Source organism: Grampus griseus (genome assembly GCF_964374135.1).
Source record: "Grampus griseus genome assembly, chromosome: 1".
Taxonomy (NCBI): Eukaryota; Metazoa; Chordata; class Mammalia; order Artiodactyla; family Delphinidae; genus Grampus; species Grampus griseus.
In genome coordinates, this window is record NC_139017.1 from 56,368,212 (window position 1) to 56,389,001 (window position 20,790).

A 20,790-nucleotide genomic window follows, 5' to 3' on the forward strand; every position below is an offset into this window, starting at 1 on the left:
AGTAAGGATCATCAAGATTTAAGTAATTTTTTTTTTAACATTTGAACAACTTCCAAAAAAAGTTTTAGGAATAGAAACTTAAATTCATAGTATTTATTTCATAGCTGTCTTAGTCCATTTGGGCTATTACAACAAAATAGCATAAAGTAGGTGGCTTACAAACAACAGAAATTTACTTCTCACAGTTTTGGAGGCTAGGAATTCCAAGATCATGGCTTTGGCAGATTCAGTGTCTGATGAAGGCCCACTTCCTGGTTCATAGACAGTACCTTCTTGCTTTGTCCTCTCATGGTGGAAGGGGCATGCTTTCTTGGACTGTATTTATAATCACTTCTGAAAGATCCCATTTCCTAATATTTTAAAATTCAAATTTCAAGATATGAATTTTGTTGGAACCTAAACGTTAAATTCATAGAAATAGCCCTTCATAGTTTATAAGATTTTTTATATCTAGTTTCTAGTTTTATCCTTATGAAAGCCTCATATAGTACTGAGTTAGGCCAGTAATAATTCTACCCCCTTTATTGATGTGGAAATAGAGGCCCAGTGGAAGTTATATGAAATAGTCTTATGTTGGTCAGGTCCATTCTTCTTTAACTTAAATCTGCTTTAAAATATTTTCCTTTAAGTATTATTAGTAAAAATAATGACATTTTTAACATACTTTGTATTTTTCTCAAAATGTTTTATAAATATTTTGTCAATTAATATTCCAAGTAACCATCTAAGATAAGATGGTTACACAAAACAATCGGTGTATTACCCTATTTTCAGATGAGAAATCAAAGATACAAGAACTTATTTGTATGGAATATGTAGTACATAGTGATAATTATAACATCTGAAGCTATAGCCTGCATCTCCAACACTAAGTTCTGGGTCCATTCTTCTATACCACACTATCTTCTTTTGCTTATAGGTAACTATGCCAGTATAGAATATACCCTTATCTCACCAACATTTTTCCATAGTATCTTTAGACTGCACCTGACATTGTGGGAAGCACTTAACACTTTATTGAATTGACAGGTAATGAATACAGATAAATATTTTAGCACTGTCTCCTGATGTCTTTTGGACTTTTCTTCATTCTCTTCTGGAAAATGTACTCTGAGTAAAACTGCTTTTTCTTTATCTCAAAATGAACCGCATAGTATTTCCAAAATGCTTTATACCTGTACTTTGAATTTTGAGTCAATTAATAAAAAAATTTAAAAGACTTCTGGGCCAGAGGGGCTATTTAAATGCTAAGTAATATGCTTTGGGATGAAAATGCATTATAAATATTTATGTTTAATAATTTTTCTAAAATTCCTTTTTTGGAAGTCTTTTGAACATTTCTTTTTTGTTTGCGCCTTTCTTTCCTCTTTTCCCTCCTCCCTCCTTCCTTTCTTTCCTCCCTCTTTCCCTTCTTAGTATAAAGTACATTTCTGTGAAAGCTATATTCTATATTCTGCCAAGCCCTCAAATCTAATTTTGGAACAACTTCTGTAGGTAATTTAAGTACAGAAGGCAGACTAAGTGTTCATTTTACTTTTGACTTATATATGACATCTGTTTAGAACTCGACTTTCTCTCTTTTCAGAAACAGGAAAAAAATTATTTTGGGACATGTAGGCCAAAGGCAAATGATCTGAGAAGTAAGCATCCTTGTTCCTAAAGGAAAAGTCACTTCAGTTTATAAGAAAAGATTATTTGACCAAAACCAAAGGATTTCAAAAAGAAAGCATGGTATATAGTACTCTTTCAAGAAGTTTACTGAATGATGAATGAAGAAAAATGTGTGTTTACGTTTTTATGGCCTACCTACAATATAGGATATATCTTTTTTGTTGTTGTTTTGTTTTTTTTTTTGCAGTACGCAGGCCTCTAACTGTTGTGGCCTCTCCCGTTGCGGAGCACAGGCTCCGGACGTGCAGGCTCAGCGGCCATGGCTCATGGGCCCAGCCGCTCCGCAGCATGTGGGATCTTCCCGGACCGGGGCACGAACTCGTGTCCCTTGCATCGGCAGGCGGACTCTCAACCACTGCGCCACCAGGGAAGCCCTAGGATATATCTTTTTTCTTTCTGACCCACTACCAAAGAAAGATTGTAAAATTGCTGTGTTCAATAGTATTGGCCTAGAACAAGATGTGCTTATGGTGTGAATGTAATAACCTTTATGTGTCTTACTCTCAGACTTCATGCCCTTAGGGTAGGTAGAGATACTGGCTCCTAGTTTAACTTCTGCTACTTTTCCGTTCTCAACTTGGCATTTTAAATTAGTAAACTGCAGATTTAACCTTCATTTATTTCCTCAAGTACATGTCATTTCTGTATTTCTTTAGTTATTAAATGCTTTTTGATAGTGGTAAAATACATATTTTATTGACTTTTAGAAATGTTTTATCATATATTTTTCAGACTTTAATGTAAGACATCTTAGTCACGTGTATGCAGCCATATTTTAAATAAACAAATAATAACTGTATTTTAAATCAAAATTGCTGGGAAAAGGTGCTGAGTAATTTAAACCACATTCAATACAGTAATCTCCTTGAAATCACATTCTTTTTGAAGTGTCTTATTGATAATATGAAATAAAAAGAGGAATACATTACAACCTTTATTGCATTTTATTGACCTGTATATAGCATCAGTTATGGGACACCTTTATGTTCCATTTATGCCCATGATTTACACTTTATTGGAATTATTATTGTTATAAAATTATAATATACAATGGAATGCAAGCTTTTGTGGAATTAAAATAAGCCAACAATAGGATTATGATTTAACATTTAGAACAGAATGATTAGATCATCCTTGTTGGTCAGTGTAAGCAAATAATAGCGGACTTTCTAGCTTTTTTTCCCCTTTTTCTTTTTTTCTGTTTCAGTTGGTAAGGAACACTGTTACATGCATAATATTATTTGAGATGTTTAGGTCATCAGCCACAGCATTGGGAATCTTTTTGTCATGCTGAGTTTTTTCACTGGAATTTGTTATGGCATTTGCTGTAAATAGGATTAGACCTGTAAAACCAACAGATACTGTAGTATGTTATTCTTTATTAGTAGTTTTCTGTAACTTTCATGTCTACAGTCTTTGTGTTTGAGCTCACATTTATTATGTTCTTAATAGGCACTGTTTTGGATGCAAAAATTTCAGGGCTCTCAAGAACTCTAAAAAAGGATCTAGTGCATGCTTCATATGTTAAGCATCTCATTTTATAAATGAGGTGAGGCATTTGGGACTCGGAGAAGTCAAGGGACTTTCTCCATATCATGCAATGAATAAGTGAACCAGAGCTTTCTTCTCTCATTTCCAGTAGTGTTTGGCTAAGACATGAATAGCAGTTTTAACTATTGTATTCAGAATTCTCCACAAACTTGAATTCTTGTGTAAAGCCCCCCAAATATAAGGAGCAAATTAGATATAACTTAATATTTTAAATTTTAATAGATTAAAAAAGTAAATAAAACAAAACAGAAACAAACACCTTAGTCTGATTGTCCTGTCTATTGTCTTATATTAATGGTGGGGTTTAGACCAATGTTTTCCATAAATACAATTAATCCTCAAGTTACCTAGTAATTGACATTTTTCTCTTGATGCTGTTCATTTTGGTTAAACTCATTTTATGCAGTGTTAAAATTGATAAATGTAAAGACATTCCATGGATATTGGGTAAATGGTTTATCTGAAAATTTCCAAAACTTTTCTAACACCCATTTTGTGTGCAAAAACCTTAATTGTAGTAGTGCCATACATCTAGTTTATTAGGAAGCTCAAAGGATTAGAGTTATATTTATAATTAACTTTCATCTACTTAGAGGGAAGAACACTTATTATTGCAATTGTTATTGCTCAAAAGGCATAATTTTACTGTATGTTACAGTCTATTGGCCACCATCATTCTCATGAAGTTCTTTAAGAAATTTTTCGTATTTAATACCTTTGCTCTTGAATAACACCAATAATTTCATTTCCCTTTGGGGCATACAGCTGTTTCCAGCCTACTCAGTGTCATGTCAGGGCATAAAATCATCTTGACAGAAAGGTCTAAATTATAAATAGTCCCATAATGACATTCAGCTTGGGTGGTACATTTATAAAAGGAGTTATTAAAGAAAATGTCATTCTAACCTATTACTGTAACTAGAATCCTTCACAGTTCTGCAGCCATCTTTTGGTACAAAAATTTGGTAATACTTGCATATGTAAAACATTTAAACAGGACTATTAAATTTACAAGTATAAAGACATACTAGGGATGTTGGATAAGTGGTTTCCTAAAATTTTCCAAAACTTTTCTATGACAAATACATGTCTTCTCCCTTTCAAGACTGCTGAAAAACGGAGTATTAAGACTCCAAGGTTTTGGGACTTCCCTGGTGGCGCAGTGGTTAAGAATCCGCCTGCCAATGCAGGGGACACAGGTTTGATCCCTGGTCCAGAAAGATCCCACAAGCCGCAGAGCAACTAAGCCCAGTGCGCCATAACTACCGAGTCTGCACTCTAGGGCCCGCAAGCCACAACTACTGAGCCTGAGTGCCACAACTACTGAAGCCTGCACGCCTAGAGCCCATGCTCTGCAACAAGAGAAGCCACCACAATGCGAAGCACGTGCACCATGACGAGAGTAGACCCTGCTCTCTGCAGCTAGAGAAACCTTGCACGCAGCAATGAAGACCCAACGTAGCTGAAAAAAATAATAATGTATGTTGTTTTTTAAAAAAAAGAAAAAAGACTTCAAGGTTTTGATATTATTCAAATAGCATATGATAAACATACATATATATATATATATGAAAAAAGAAAAAGACCAGAGGTTGATTTATCTCATTGTTAGCATAACAATACTTAATTATGAGATAGCAGTCAGATTATCAGAATCTACTTCTAGTAATACTTTTAGATTGTTGTGGAAATAAAAATTGAAAAATGCTAATAAGCATGGATTAAGAGTAAAACAAGATATTACAGATCATTCATGTAAATGATCATAACATTTATTTTTAATTAAAAGCAATAGAATTTTATTGGCCTCAGGATCAAAACAGTAGTGGTCATCAGTAGTCATTTTCTTTCCTGGGTAAGGTAGGTAAGGGAAGAGTTTGTGCTTTTGTAATCATTCTCTTTCTATAGAGTTATCAGACTATATATATTATATGTAACAGGAGGCTTTACTAACCAACAGGTACACCAACTCTCCCTTTCTAGGTCTAAGGCAAATAATGGCTCTCTTTCCCACTGAGTCCAGTCTGAACTTCTCAAGTCGTCATCACTAGCTCACAAGATAAATCACTGCTAGTTTAAAAATAAGCCGATGGTTTTAGCGGGCAAATGCTGAAAAGCAGATGGATACAAATAAAACAGGGGTATCATGGAGTCTATTCCCGGCCAGTTCTCTTCAGTCCATAAATGCTGGAGAGATGTGTTATGTTAGCACCATATGTTACTACATTTGTTACCTGAATCTTGGTCGCTAGTTATTAGAAAGGAGCAAATGAAACTGTGAAAGTTAAGACTTATCTTGATTTTCTAATGTAAAGCACGTGTATCTGAAGTTTTAATTTCTTAATATGGGCATCTCTGAGAAAACAACAAATTTATGCTACTCCATGGTTTAAATCCTTCAAAGATCTTACCACTGCTTATAGGAAGGACCTTTATGAATTTTCCCTTGATAATCTCATTATATTCCTTCATTGCACTTTACATTTCAGTGATGGTGACCTGTTTTTTTTGTTTGTTTGTTTGTTTGCGGTACGCGGGCCTCTCACTGCTGTGGCCTCCCCCGCTGCGAGCACAGGCTCCAGACGCGCAGGCCCAGCGGCCACGGCTCACGGGCCCAGCTGCTCCGTGGCACGTGGGATCCTCTCGGACCCGGGCACGAACCCGTGTCCCCTGCATCGGCAGGCGGACTCTCAACCACTGCGCCACCAGGGAAGCCCCAGTGACCTGTTTTAGTTCTTCTCTACTAGACTGTGAACTCTGTGAAAAAAAAGTCCCAGAACCTTGCACAATACCTAGCATGCAGTAGGACTTCAATAAAGTTTTAAATAATTGAACTCTAATTGTATGCATCTGGGCAAAGCACTTTGGCAGTGAATAAATTTTTTTCCCACTTTTAGTGTTTTCTAGGTCAGAGTAGTGAAGACTGGAGGTAAGAAGCAATTTAGAGTATCAGAAAATCCAGATTTTGTGCCAACTCTGAATAGTTGAGTTTAATTCAACATGCATTTATTGTTTTTTAATTTGGACTGCAGAGACAACTTATAAAGACAAGAGCATGAGTACTTCAAATTTTCTTTCGAAAACTGAGTCATAGATGTTGCATTTCAAGCCAAGTAAAGGTTTGATTATTTTACACTTCATGGCTTTTTAAAATTCCAGTTGCTATAACAACTTTGATATTTATTATTTTTAGCACTTCAGTTGCCATAACAATAAGATATCTTAAAAAAATAGCAATTTTCTTTTATAAGGGAAAAATCTCTTTCAATTAAAAATGAATTTGAATCAACATTTCTCTCCTATAATGTGAACCCATTATTTAAAATGTACTTGTGCTGTTCTGTTTTCATATAATTTTAACAGACTTTGCCAGGAAAAGTTTTAAGGTTTAACTTTTCCCTCTATTTTTTTTATTGTACAAAAATTAAAGGGAGGTAACTGTATTGAACCCATTCTGTGAGATAATATTAATACTTGATGGGATTTCATTGATATAAAAATCTTCTTAAACAATTTAATTTCCAGATTTGCTGTTGCATAAAGTAAGAAAAGAACATGAATGATTGATAGCTCTTACATGAAAGATGTAAGAAAGCTTGGAATTTCCTTTTTTCCTGTGTTATTTTTAGGTGTATTTATTATGTCTGTTGCCTTACTAAAATAGTTACCACCTCACCTACCTAGAAATAACTGACAGTTCAGACCTGAGCTATGACACTTTACTCATAGAGAAGTACTTCTGTTTACTCTTGGATAAAAAATTCTTATAAGCTTAGTTTCTGATTTTTAATCCTCTAGAAAATTAAAGATAGCAAATTAGAAGAGGAACGAAGAGTACTGCTATATTTATATAGAGTCAAAAATATAGGGAGCTATGTATTCTTTTCTATGCAAATAGAGTCAGGAAATATAGGGAGCTATATATTCTTATCTAGGTACCTAGTTACTTGTAGAAATTAAAGTCTCTCTTGATTCAATAGACATATATATTGAATCCAAGGTATGATTGTGTTATAAGATAGTATTCTAACTGACATTAACGGTGATGATCCCAGCCTACCAGGCAAACATTAAATTATGTTCAGAATTCTCAATTTAAGAAGGAGAGGAGTGGATGATACATCTTATAAAGATTTAAATGTAAAATTGTATAAAGTAAAACAAAATTTAAAAAATTATAAAAGAGAAACCTTCAATTATCTGGGAATTGCAGGATCCATGTAACTGAGATTTTTATGGCCCAAGGTTTGGTAATTCTTATATTACTGTGTTGCTAATCACATAAATTTCCTAAGGTGTGTAGTCAGGTTCAGATAATGTGTTTCTTATGTGGGCTTCTCACTGTTGTGGCCTCTCGCATTGCGGAGCACAGGCTCCGGACGCGCAGGCTCAGCGGCCATGGCTCACGGGCCCAGCCGCTCCGCGGCACGTGGGATCTTCCCAGACCGGGGCACGAACCCGTGTCCCCTGCATTGGCAGGCAAACTCTCAACCACTGAGCCACCAGGGAAACCCAGTGTGTTTCTTTTAAGAATGTACTTTTTAAAAGGAATGTTGAGGGAGTTGGCAACTCAAGAGAAAAGTGAAAGTATTGTTTTAAATTTCCTAATCTCAACAGGTTACTGTGGGTGTGGTTTCTTAAGGAGAAATGACCAAACAAAAAACCTGTTGATAGTAAAGAATATGTTTAACTTCATTATCAGTGAGCTTTGAGTGAACAACTGCTATATGCTTTTTCTGGTTTATTTTTAATTACTAATTTTCATAACCAACTTTAGAAGTTAAGTATTATTATCTCAGTTTTACAGATGGAAACTGAGACATGTGGAGAGAATGATGTACCCAAGGCCTCACAGTTAATAAGTGCTACAGCCAGTGCCAACCCAAATCTGGCTCATTCTAAAGCCTACATTTTCTTCTCTAAGTCACAGTCTTTCCTAGTCTTCAAACTAAATAAATGTTTATTAAAGGTAATAACATAACTTGGGGAAAATGGAAGGAAAGATCATACAGTGCATGGTTTTATTTTATTGTTCTGCATACTATTTTTGACCAATTAATTTGATTTTAAGTATATATTTTGTATTTGAGGGTTTCCCCCACTAAGAGTTAAACATCCCCATAAATAAGTATTTTCTTTGTCCATTTTCCTTTGTGATTGACTAAAGATAGTGGATTCTCTCAAAGGTTTTGCTTTCTCAGACAGTTGTCTTAGGCCCCAGCTAGCTAAGGCAGTCTCAGAGTATTGTATAACTGGCATTTAATAAGAAGTCTTTTCTCACTCAGTGTCTCACTTGCATCTGGGCTGTTGTGTCTGTGAGTACAAACAGTGAGCCATGAGTCAGGTATAATGATTGAGAGACTGTGAAAGTAGACACGGGCTAAATGTACTTATTCTGTCCAGCAGTATCTGTTCTTTTAGACATTTCAGTAGCCCTTATTCTTGGTGGGACTTTGCTTCTGAGGATTCTGATATTTTTCTTTCTCAACATCAATATTTATGATTTCCTGGCAATGCCTTAAAATGCACTCGAGTAATTTAGGTCTCTAATTTGATGGTGTTGCACTGAAATGGGGACACTTGAAAAAAGCAAATGCAATCATCTTTATCATTCTCTTCAGCTATCACTTACATATGGGTGAAATGCACAGATCTTAAGTGTGAACATTTTGGTGAGTTCAACACATATGCATGCATATAACCCACAGCTATTAAGATAGAAAATCTTTCCATCGTCCCTGAAAGTTTCCTTATACCTCTTACCAGTAAACACACACGCACACACAGACACACACACACACACCCCTGAAGCAAGTATGTTCTGATTTCTTTCATCAAAAATTAGTTTTGCCTGTTCCAGAACTTCATTGTATGGCCATATCACATTCCCGTTCATCCATTCCCCTGTTGATGGATGTATGGGTTGTTTCTAGGTTTGGGCTATTAAAAATAAAGCTGCTATGTACATTTTTATACAAGTCTTTTACGGATATATGTTTCTGTTTCTATTGGATGGGATTGATGGGTCATAGGGCAGATTTGTTTAATGTTATAAGCAACTCCCAAACTATTTCAAAAATTTCCAAATTGGGCCATTTTACATTACCACTAGCAATTTATGAGAGTTTCAGTTGTTCTACATCCTTAGCAACATTTAGTGTTTATCAGTGGCTTAATTGTATCCACTCAAATGGGTATATAGTGGTATCTCATTGTGATTTTACTTGGTCTTTTCTTGATGACTATTGATGCTGAGCACTTTTTCATTTTCTTGAATGACCATCTGTATATCTTCCTTTGTGAAGTGTCTATGTCTGTATTTTTCCATTTTGATTGACTTATTTGTATTTTTATTAACAAATTGTAGGAGTCAGTTATGTATTTTGGATACAAGTTCTTTGTAGGATATATGTTTTACTAGTATTTTCTCTCAGTCTTTTGACTTGCTTACTGATTTTCTTAATGACATCTTCTGAAAAGCAGAATTTTAATTTTAAGTATAACTTATTTTTTATGTTTAGATCTGTGATCATTTCAAATAATTTTTTGTGTATGGTATGAGAAAGGGGTCTAAGTTTATCTTCCTCCAGATATTCAAAATTTTCTAGTGCCCTTTACTGAAAAAATTTCCTTTTCACCTTGACTTGTTTTAGAGTCTGTTGAAATTCAATTGGCAATTATGGGTTTATTTTTGGACTCTCTATTCTTTTAAGTCATCTGTTTGCCTGTCCTTATGCCAATCTTGATTATTGTGGCTTTATAGTAAGTCTTGAAATCAGGTTGTACCAGTCCTCCAACTTTTTTCTAATCTTTTCCCAAGATTGTTTTAGCTATCGTAGGTCCTTTGTGTTTATATGTAAATTTTAGAATCAACTTCTTAGTTCTACCAAAAGCCTACTTGGATTTTAATTGGAATAGCAATAAATCTGTAGATCAATTTGAGGAAAACAAATATTCGTAACAATATTGAGTCTTCTAATCCATAAAGATGACATATCTCTCCATTAGGACCTTTTAATTTTTCTCAATGACATTTTATAGTTTTTAGGATAGAGGTCTTACATGTCTTTTATTAAATTTATTCATATTTTCTGTGTTTTGAGGCTGTTGTAAATAGTTTATTGTTTAAAATTTTCATTTACTATTGTTTGTTGCAAGTATATAGAAATGCAGTGATTTTTATATACTGACCTTGTATTATGACAAAATTTACTCATTAGTTCTAATGGGATTTCGGGGCGGGCGTATTTCTTATGTATACAATCATGTCATCCTTTTCTTGTATTGCTTAACTATTTTTTTATATTGCTTATTATACTGGTTGGGACCTCCAGAACATTGTGCATAGAAGTGGTGCGAGCAGACGTCTTTGCCTTGTTTCCAGTTTTAAAGGGAAAGCATTTACTCTTTCACCATTAAATATCATGTTAGCTGTAGGCTTTCCCATATCGTATCTTTGTTAGGCTGAGGAAGTTTTCTTCTGTAGTGCCATAAACTTAACATTTGTTAAATATTTTTAATTGTTAATAACTTGCCTCATAATAAAATTAAGTTAACTTACAAACTTGTTTTCTGCTCTTGAGGGGTCATGAAATAGTGGATTCTAACATGTCCCACTTTAGAGAGTTTATTTTTTCCTTAGCACTTAGACCAAGTTGCTTTAAAACTACATTTGATAGTACATTTAAAATACATTGACACTGCATTTTGCAGCATTTGACATTCTTAAAATGATAGGTAAGTAATCATTATCTCTTGCTAGATATGATTTTTCAAATCAGTAGTCACATATTCATATTGAATTGGGTTTAGGTAGAGGTATAGATGCATAATATTGTGCTTACTTTGAATATATTAGGAGGCTAATTATTTTCCCCCTGCAATCTGGTCATGTATTTTATAGCTTTCTTGTGAATCTTGTATGTCATACAAGGGATTGCAAGGAACTTTGCATATTTGACCTTCACAAAACTGGTTATTAGTGTTTTTCTGTCTTTTTATAGACTCGTCAAGCTATTTGGTATGCTTTTATATTAACATTATACTAAACACTTATTTGTTCAACTCCTATTCTTTGCCCAACACTGTAGTGTAGGCACTGGAAATATAATGAGGAACAAAACAGATGTTCTTCCCCTCATGGAGCTTGCAATCCAGTGAGGAAGACAAAACTGAACGAAAATATACTATAAACTGCGGTATGTGTGGAATCTGGTCTAATCTGGGAATTCAAGGACGGTTCCTCTGAGGAAGTGGTATTTGAACTGAAGCCTGAAGATTGTATCTGAATTAACTAAAAGAAATGTGATGACATATTAAGCAGCAGGTTCAAATACCCTGAGGCAGTAAGGAGCATAGCAGATATGTGTGTGTGTGTGGGGGGGAAGGGTGGAGTGGAGGGAGGTAGAGCCAGTTTAGCTAATCCTAAATAATGTAGAAGAGAAGTTAGATTGAATAGATATATGGAGACCACATTTTATAGGACCTGTTAGTATTTTATCCTAAGGGCAGTGTAAAACCACTGAAGTATTTTAAATGGGAGTGATATCATCTCATTTGCATTTGGGAAAGGTTATTCTGCCTGTTTTGCACGTAATGGATTGAAGAGAGGCCACAGACCACTCAGGAAGACCAGATTGGAAGCCACTATAGTGGTTCACACACAAGATGGTGCTAGTTTGTTTAGGGTAGTGGAGGTGGAGAAAAGTTAACAGATGGGAGGAATAGTTGAAGAAATAAATTCTGAATCCATACATCTTTTTGTACCTTTAGAAAACCTTTTACTTTACCCTATATTTGTTTTTTACAATGTTGGTTGCTCATTTCTCCTTGATAATCATTGCCTACTGTTTATCTTATTTACCGTCGGTGGCTAATGATCCTCTCTTGCTTTGCTATTTAGATCCTATTGAGCAGTTGCTTGAGTTGCTTAGATGACTAATAATGAAATATTGATACATATAAAAGGACATATAAAACATGTTTAAGGTATAAATGAAAAATTAAACATCTGTGATGTATTATCTCAAGAAGTTATACAGTTTTAGCTCTTAGAAGTAATTCTGAAGTAATTCCAAATAATGGTTCCTCTTAGATATTTCACATCTAGTGTTCAACAGTTGAAAGGAGAAGGGGGGTGGTTGATAATGACTAATAAGAATGACAAAAATAAAACACCTAATGACCCCTAAAATGAAGAGAATTATGCATAATATAAAAACAAAGAGTGCTTTATGTAATGAGCTGTGTAAATATGATATTAATGCTCTTGTTATTAGAGCTTCACATTATAAATTAGTTTCTATTATAATCAGATCAGAAAAAAGGATGGAAAGGAAGAAAAGTGAGGGGCTAGTAAAAAATGTCAGTCTCAGAAAAGAAGAAAATTATCTTGTTTGAACTCCTGAAACTGTTCTTTTTGAAGTTGGTAGAAGAAAAGAAGGAAGCTTGGTGGGTCAAAGCTGTTGCTTCTTAAACTCTCCCTCTCATACTATCATATACCTGTGGCAGCATGTACAACTAGGGATTATTTACGGTATTCTTAGACTCAAATCCCTATCAGTGATTATTTGTTGGAAATAAATGTGTCAAACTAAAGTGATCTAGGGACTTCCCTGGTGGCGCCGTGGTTAAGAATCTGCCTGCCAACACAGGGGACACGGGTTCGAGCCCTGGTCCGGGAAGATCCCACATGCCGTGGAGCAACTAAGCCTGTGCGCCACGACTACTGAGCCTGCACTCTAGAGTCTTGAGCCACAACTACTGAGCCTGCGTGCCACAACTACTGAAGCCCGCACGCCTAGAGCCCATGCTCCACAACAAGAGAAGCCACAACAATGAGAAGCCTGCACACCGCAAGGACAAGTAGCCCCCGCTTGCCGCAACTAGAGAAAGCCCACGTGCAGCAACAAAGACCCAATGTAGCCAAAAATAAATAAATAAATTAAATTAATTTAAAAAAAAAGTAATCTAGTATTTGAATTTCCCTAAATGATATTTTTTGCCATTTCTCTGATTTAAAAAATATTATGATTCAAAACTTGAAAAATAATGCACAGTCTATACTTTTAGAAGGATTTCTTTTTTTATTTTGGTGATGAGGTAGCTTTAATTAATAGCATTTTATTTTTCAACGGTTTTATAGTAAAGCTTCGTATTTAACTGTCTACATTCATGAATATTTATCACCTGTAATTTTTATTTTGAATATTTATTATTATTGTGAAAGAGAGTTTTAGTTAAATAGGATCTTGTTTGATTTCCATGCTTTTATGTAACCCTAAAAGTCAAAATGCTTCCCTGTAAAATAGGACTTTCTAGCCTTTTTATATTAAATTTAAATATTTACTTTCAAATCTCAATATGGTACTCATTCTAAGATTGTTATTCTAACTTATTTCATACACTTTTCTGGTAATGAGCAATATGCTTCCATTCTTTATTCCACCTAACCCCCTGAAGATTTTAACAGTAATATGATCTTCCTGAAAGGCAGTTCAGCATGGAGGAAAGAATAGATCTATTATTTATTATTATTTAGAAATCATTTTTTGAAATCCAAAATAATTCTTCTTAGACATTTCCTGACTAGCTGCTCTAGTGGAAAAAAGAGGGAATGAAGGAGGAGTTCATCAAAATGGTGTTAAGAATGACAATTTTTTTTTTTTTTTTTTTTTTTTTTTGCGGTACGCAGGCCTCTCACTGTTGTGGCCTCTCCCATTGCGGAGCACAGGCTCCGGACGCATAGGCTCAGCGGCCATGGCTTATGGGCCCAGCCGCTCCGTGGCATGTGGGATCCTCCCGGACTGGGGCACAAACCTGTGTCCCCTAAATCGGCAGGCAGACTCTCAACCACTGAGCCACCAGGGAAGCCCAAGAATGACAATTTTGATCTGTTTCATTCCTAGTTTCATGGCTCTGTAATAGTGGGCAAGTTATACTTACCTTCTCTAGGTACCCACTTTCTTCCTTTGGAAAATGATAATGATGGGTATCTACTTCATAGAGATTTAATATTTTTATTGAGACAAAAATGTAAAGCATATAGCATAATGCTTGGCACATAGAATATGCTCTAAGTGTTGATTATCCATTTTCATCTCAAATTTCCTGATTCAATTCTGAAATAATGTGTAAGGTAATTCTAAGTTACTTTAAGAAAATTGCTGACCCCATAAGAAATATTTTTAAAATAGTGAATGTTTGTCTATAGTAAGTCAAAATAAATGGAAATTTTTTTCTTTTCTTTTTTCTTTTTTTTTTTGCCGTACGCGGGCCTCTCACTGTTGTGGCCTCTCCCGTTGCGGAGCACAGGCTCCGGACGCGCAGGCTTAGCGGCCATGGCTCACGGACCCAGCCGCTACGCGGCATGTGGGATCTTCCCGGACCGGGGCACGAACCCGTGTCCCCTGCATCGGCAGGCGGACTCCCAACCACTGCGCCACCAGGGAAGCCCCAAGTGGAAATATTTTTAACCTCCATTATATAAATGAGCTTAATTACTTTCTTCTGACTTGGGTATGAGTAGCTCAAGCACTGTATGACAAAGTTCTTTGACTCTTTTTCTATTAAGCATTCATTCATTTATTTCTAATGTCTTCTCTTCTGAGGTCATATTTGATCGTAAATATTCCAGCAAATAGATTTTAGTATAGAGGTGTTAGTTCCAATGCTTTGTTTGTACAGTTAAATACATCAGATTCAGCAATTTAGTGTGGGTGTGGCAGGGATTGGAGAGATTACAAAATAACTTCTATTAATCAAAATATATTTTAAAGAGTAAAAATAGTAGCTCTATCACTTGAGTTCATGAAGACTTAGACGATTTTTAATAATTAATAGGTTTTTTCTGCCAATGAGCATTAGATTACTGCTGACTTTTTAGTGTCATAGTACCTTGTGGTAGTTTCTCTACAGGGTTTAAAGGTGTATCTCAGGGTTTTTTTTTTTTTTCTGTCCTGCTCATAGGAAATAATCTTTACACATGCTATAAGGAAAATACCTCTAGAAATTCATACATGTCATTAATATGTTATAAGGATCGGTCAGTTCCACTGTGTTCTTTTGTCAATCTTGATCGGAGCTTGCTGAGTAAGTCTATAAGCCTGCATGTGCCTGGCAACTGTTACCTAGTGACAGTTTCAGCTGCAGTAGCCATTGGCTGTGCTGTTGATTGGGGCAGGAGGACCGAGTCACCTTTCTGATGGTGAGTTCTTCTGCATCAGCTCAGGATGAGGAGGAGGAGCAGGGCTTCGGTTCAGGTGGAGGCAGTGATACTGAGAGACTGTGAGGAATACACCGACAGCATCTCGGTAACTGCATCACAGTAAATCGGACTTCTGAATCAAGCAGCCCAGCCTAGCAGCTGATAAGAGTGAATGTAGGTGAGAAGCATTGTTTTATTCCTGTAACAAGAACTATTTTGTGATAAGTGAAACTAGGAATGTGCAAGGAGGAATATCCTGTGGCTATTATTATAAAAGAAGAAGGACTTCCCTGAATGCCTTGGTGGTGCACAAGAAAATAACTTTAAGAAGAATGCTTTCTGTTAAGCTCCTGCATTGTTCCTGAAGGAAATGTTTCTATTTCTAACGCATGTTCTTTCTACAAAAGGTATGACAGCAAAGACTGACAAGAGACTCTCTGAAATGCCTGTACTTTAAAAAAGACTTTTGACAAATGTTAACCTCATATCAGAATGACCTTGGAAGCATTTTGGATGGATTCTATCCTGCCAGTCTTTCAGTATTTCAAACTCTAGGATTTAAACTCATCTTGATGCTTTAGAAGTATTTTAAAACAAGAACATCTTATAACCTATCTAATGGCCCCTGCATTAATTGAGCACTTGCTCAAAATAGAACACAGAACTAGAAGAGGCATTTTCTTAACATATGGCTGCTATATAACTGCAAATATAACAAACAAGGTAATTTTCCACTTTGAAAAGGTTTAGTTGAAGTAATGATTTAATGTGTTAATCATTTAATGAAAACAGAAAAGATATAGCAATATAGATTAGAAAGCCTACTAGAAATACCTAAGTAATAAATAATGGCAGCATTTCTAGTCAGAAGCTCAGAGCATATAGGAAAGTTTCTGTTGTCTAAATTTCATATATATTTACACATATTTGTGAGATATAGGTGTGGTTGCAAAGGTGAGAAATAACTTTGAGCTGTATATTTTATGATCATGCTCCATTATAAGGAAGGTGGTGTATCAGATAATGAAGGTTGTTTTCAGTTATTGATGCTGAAACTAATAGCAAAAATGATTTTATTTTCCTTTTGAAAAGGAAGGAGTATAAATTACGATGCTGGTGGTAGCACCAGGAACTGTAATGGACTAAAACTCTTTTCATCTGAATGCTTACAAAAAATGCATGCAGAATTAAAACTTCAGAAGTTTTTCATATTTTGTCAGTATTGACCCATTGTGTATTATCTTCTCTACTGGAAGTATGCTTTTTTTCTCTTATGAGAGTTACAGGGCAATCTGGAGTCCATTACTGCTGTTCTGCTCCTTTGTGCCCCAGTAGAGATGAGTCTTTTAGAATTAATCTTGTTGGAGAAGGGGGTTCTTAGCTTTTGAGAGAAAAGAGAGAGAAATGGATCATAAAGTTGACCCACCAGCATCAAACCCTGAACTGAGCCAAAGACACACTTTGCCACAATGAACTTTTTCTTAGCTTTCCAACCAAATCTGAGATCTTAATTATTTAAATTCTACAATATGAATCCATTTCTCCTGACAGATGAAACAGGAAGCCTGAGCCTATTTAAGGTTTTTTTCTCACTCTTTCGAGTTGATCCCTAAGAAACTACCTTTCTGAGGAGAACAAACGGCCCACAAGAGCTTTTCTTCCTTTGGCAATTGCTTTTTTTTCTTTTACAGATTTAATTTTTCATAGTGCAAGGTATTATTGAAAAGTCCATTTTCTCTAGAAGTGCCTTGTGTCTGCAAAAAGTTGTATGAAAGCACCGGAGGAAGCTAATCGGTGACCTTTTTTTCACCTCCTTTCTAGCTTATCCCCCTTCCTCCCCCCTCCCAAAGCTGAGGTGTGTTACTGCTGCACTGAGGCTGATGAAGAGACTTGAGTACTCCCTGGGATGCTCAGCTGTGACAGAAGCGCTGCCACTGTCTACTGAAGCTGATTCTGAGACACTCATGGGCAGAGTTTAGCAGATGCTAGGCAGGGCACCTGCTTGCTGTAGCCAGAGCTGCAGGTTCTTTTAATTCCAAGCCATGAATGAATCCAGGTGGACTGAATGGAGGATCCTGAACATGAGCAGTGGCATTTTGAATGTGTCCGAACGTCACTCTTGCCCACTTGGATTTGGCCACTACAGTGCGGTGGACGTCTGCATCTTCGAGACAGTTGTTATTGTCTTGCTGACATTTCTAATCATTGCTGGGAATTTAACCGTCATCTTTGTCTTTCACTGTGCTCCACTCTTACACCATTATACGACCAGCTATTTCATTCAGACAATGGCATATGCTGATCTTTTCGTTGGAGTTACCTGCTTGGTTCCTACTCTCTCACTTCTCCACTACTCCACGGGTATCCACGAGTCACTGACTTGCCAGGTTTTTGGATATATCATCTCAGTTCTAAAAAGTGTTTCTATGGCATGTCTTGCTTGCATAAGTGTGGATCGCTATCTTGCAATTACCAAGCCTCTTTCCTACAATCAACTGGTCACCCCTTGTCGCCTGAGAATTTGCATTGTTTTAATCTGGATCTACTCTTGCCTAATTTTCTTGCCTTCCTTTTTTGGCTGGGGGAAACCCGGTTACCACGGTGACATTTTTGAATGGTGTGCCACCTCTTGGCTCACCAGTGTCTATTTTACTGGCTTTATTGTTTGTTTACTTTATGCTCCTGCTGCCTTTGTTGTCTGCTTCACTTACTTCCACATTTTCACAATTTGCCGGCAGCACACCAAAGAGATAAATGACCGGAGGGCCCGATTCCCTAGCCACGAAGTCGCTGCCTCTGGAGAGACTGGGCATAGCCCTGACCGTCGCTACGCCATGGTTTTGTTTCGGATAACCAGTGTGTTTTACATGCTCTGGCTCCCGTATATCATATACTTTCTTCTAGAAAGCTCCCGGGTCTTGGACAATCCAACACTGTCCTTCCTAACAACCTGGCTTGCTATAAGTAATAGTTTTTGTAACTGTGTAATATACAGCCTCTCCAACAGTGTTTTCCGGCTAGGCCTCCGAAGACTGTCCGAGACAATGTGCACGTCTTGTATGTGTGTGAAGGATCAGGAAGCACGAGACCCCCAACCTAGGAAACGGGCTAATTCCTGCTCCATTTGAAGAAAACCACACAGTAAATCAAATGTAGTCTGACAGTAGTTTGGGATTGTATTCTTGCTTCATCTGGAAATTTGCCACTAGAGAAATATTTACTAGAATAGTTGACTATGAGAGGAAGGGACTAAAGGTTTTTTTTTTCATGGAAAAAAAAACCCTGAAGAAAAGGATGTGTAGAGGGTAATCTCGTGAGATAATTGTAGTGTGTGAGTATGAATGTGCAGTAATAGGCAAAATCAAACACTGAGGATGGAAAAGTACCTCAGATCTTCCACAGGGCATGAGCAAAGCCCCCGGCGTCTGTCTCTCTCTCTGACTGGACTCTCTCCTCTGTCTCTGTCTCTCTCACTCTCTTTGTGTTTGTGGAAATTACTTACATAAATTGCCCTTTACAGAAAAATGCTACATATTATATATGTGGTAAAGTATAATTTTTTGCATCAAAGTGTACTTGTTTAAACTCACTTATCTACAATCCCTAAACGGTCTCTCCATGGAGGATGCATAGTAAGCATTGTATTTTATTACCTGCCACACAACCATTTTGCTTGTGTTTTTATAATATCCGTAGCACAAAATTTCTGCTATGAACAAAAAGAAACAGTATTTTTGTTTCTTCTGGGTAAAATTATGCTCCCTCCTCCTTCCTAACAGCTTTTTTTTTTTTCTCTCCATTTTTCTTGATCTGCATCCTTTGGCACCTTAATCCAGAAGTGTCTTAGCTAATGAAAGAATCTACTATATAAAAGTCATAATGTTGAATGATTTATTCCTTCCAAAAAAGCATTCTATAGGTTGTTTGAGATATTGTATTAAGTATTTTTAATGGCTTTGGGAAACATTTTTATTTGTTTTCTTTTGAATTAGTTCATGTGCCCAAAGTGGTGTCTTTTTGTTTTTTGCAGGGGCTATAGTTAAGCTTTGTTTTTCTTTAAGCTAATTCACAGATAATTCTAATGCAGATGCAGAGTACTCACTCAAAAGTGAGGTATTGCTCTTAAAGCTACTTGTGTCCTTTTTTTTTTCTAAAGAGTAAAATATTAACCTTTTTGTGTTAGATTTACAAAGCTTATTGTTGTGTCTGCTAATTATTTGTATGGTAATGCATTTGCACATACTATATTTTTTACAACAAAGAAAATGTAAATTACATTATGTGATCTGTGCCTAATGTCTTCTTAGCACACTATATAGATCAGTGTTGCTTAAGTCATCAACATTGGACAAAAATATACAAAAACTTCTTTTAAGAGAAAAATACTTTTGTGTAGTTGTTATTTAGATATTTCTATTAGACCAAGCTGCATTCTTAGTGATGCTGAGAATAAAATATACTTAATTATCAAATACAGGTAAGAACTGTCAGTATTTTCTTTTGTAATGATCTGTTTTCATATTCAGAGATTAAATTAACTTATTTTTTAGTGTACTACATGGAATTGTGTAGTAAATTGTCAGGGGTTTAGATGTAGCAAAACAGCATTTGGGAAATTAGTAGTGAAGCAGGTGTAAGTGCTAAAACATCTAAATCTTACTTTTTTTACCATAAGTTTCCTGCCTGACAGATATTTTAAAATTTATATCAAACTACTGAGTATTTTTCTTCTCAGCATTTTTTATTTCTTTATTTTATGAAATGCATTTAGTGAAATGTGCCTATGACTCTTCAAATTGGAAGCCAAACATGTTTGCACACTGGTGGTTTGACTTCAGAGGTCTTTTAGTAAAAGAAATGTCATCATTTTACTGAGGTTGTTCTGAGCCCATGTATATTTTTAAACATGTAAGGAAGGTTTAAAATAAAGAATAAAACAGTATTCTACGTATTCAAAATCAGACTTTGCTTCAGTTTAATAAAACACTTAGAATAAGAGTTTACTGTTGGGGAATCAAAATTTGTTTCACATTTTTGTGGTTTGGGTTGTTTACATTAATTCTCATCCCGTTTGCCATTGACATCTTGGATAAGTTGAAATGTGCCTTTTGAGTTCAGACCCGTTTAAGGAAAACAAACTTCAAGGAAACATAATGCTGCTGACTTTTCAGGTGGCATAAATAGAACTTTGAACATTATATGTATTATTTGGGAATCAGATTTTGATCCTGTAGTTTGGTGTGTAAGTATAGTTAGAAAACCTGAGGCTGTGTTTATTGCATTTTCCTCTTCTGGCTTTTCCTCATGGTAGTTAATAACAATAATTATATGCCAGGCACTGTGTGAAGTTTTACATATATGAA

The 20,790-nt window shown here is 35.8% G+C and overlaps 2 protein-coding genes across 2 annotated transcripts in view; both read left to right on the top strand.

Annotated features, from left to right (window-relative positions):
• Positions 1-20,790, top strand: part of LOC309825984 (rab GTPase-activating protein 1-like) — a 655,950-nt gene that overhangs the window by 212,952 nt on the left and 422,208 nt on the right. The window lies entirely within an intron of this gene.
• GPR52 (G protein-coupled receptor 52) lies at positions 17,470-18,555 on the top strand (the record flags this gene model as incomplete). Its single annotated transcript, XM_082665270.1, has 1 exon — positions 17,470-18,555. One exon carries the CDS (start codon positions 17,470-17,472, stop codon positions 18,553-18,555), a length of 1,086 nt encoding a protein of 361 aa, XP_082521396.1.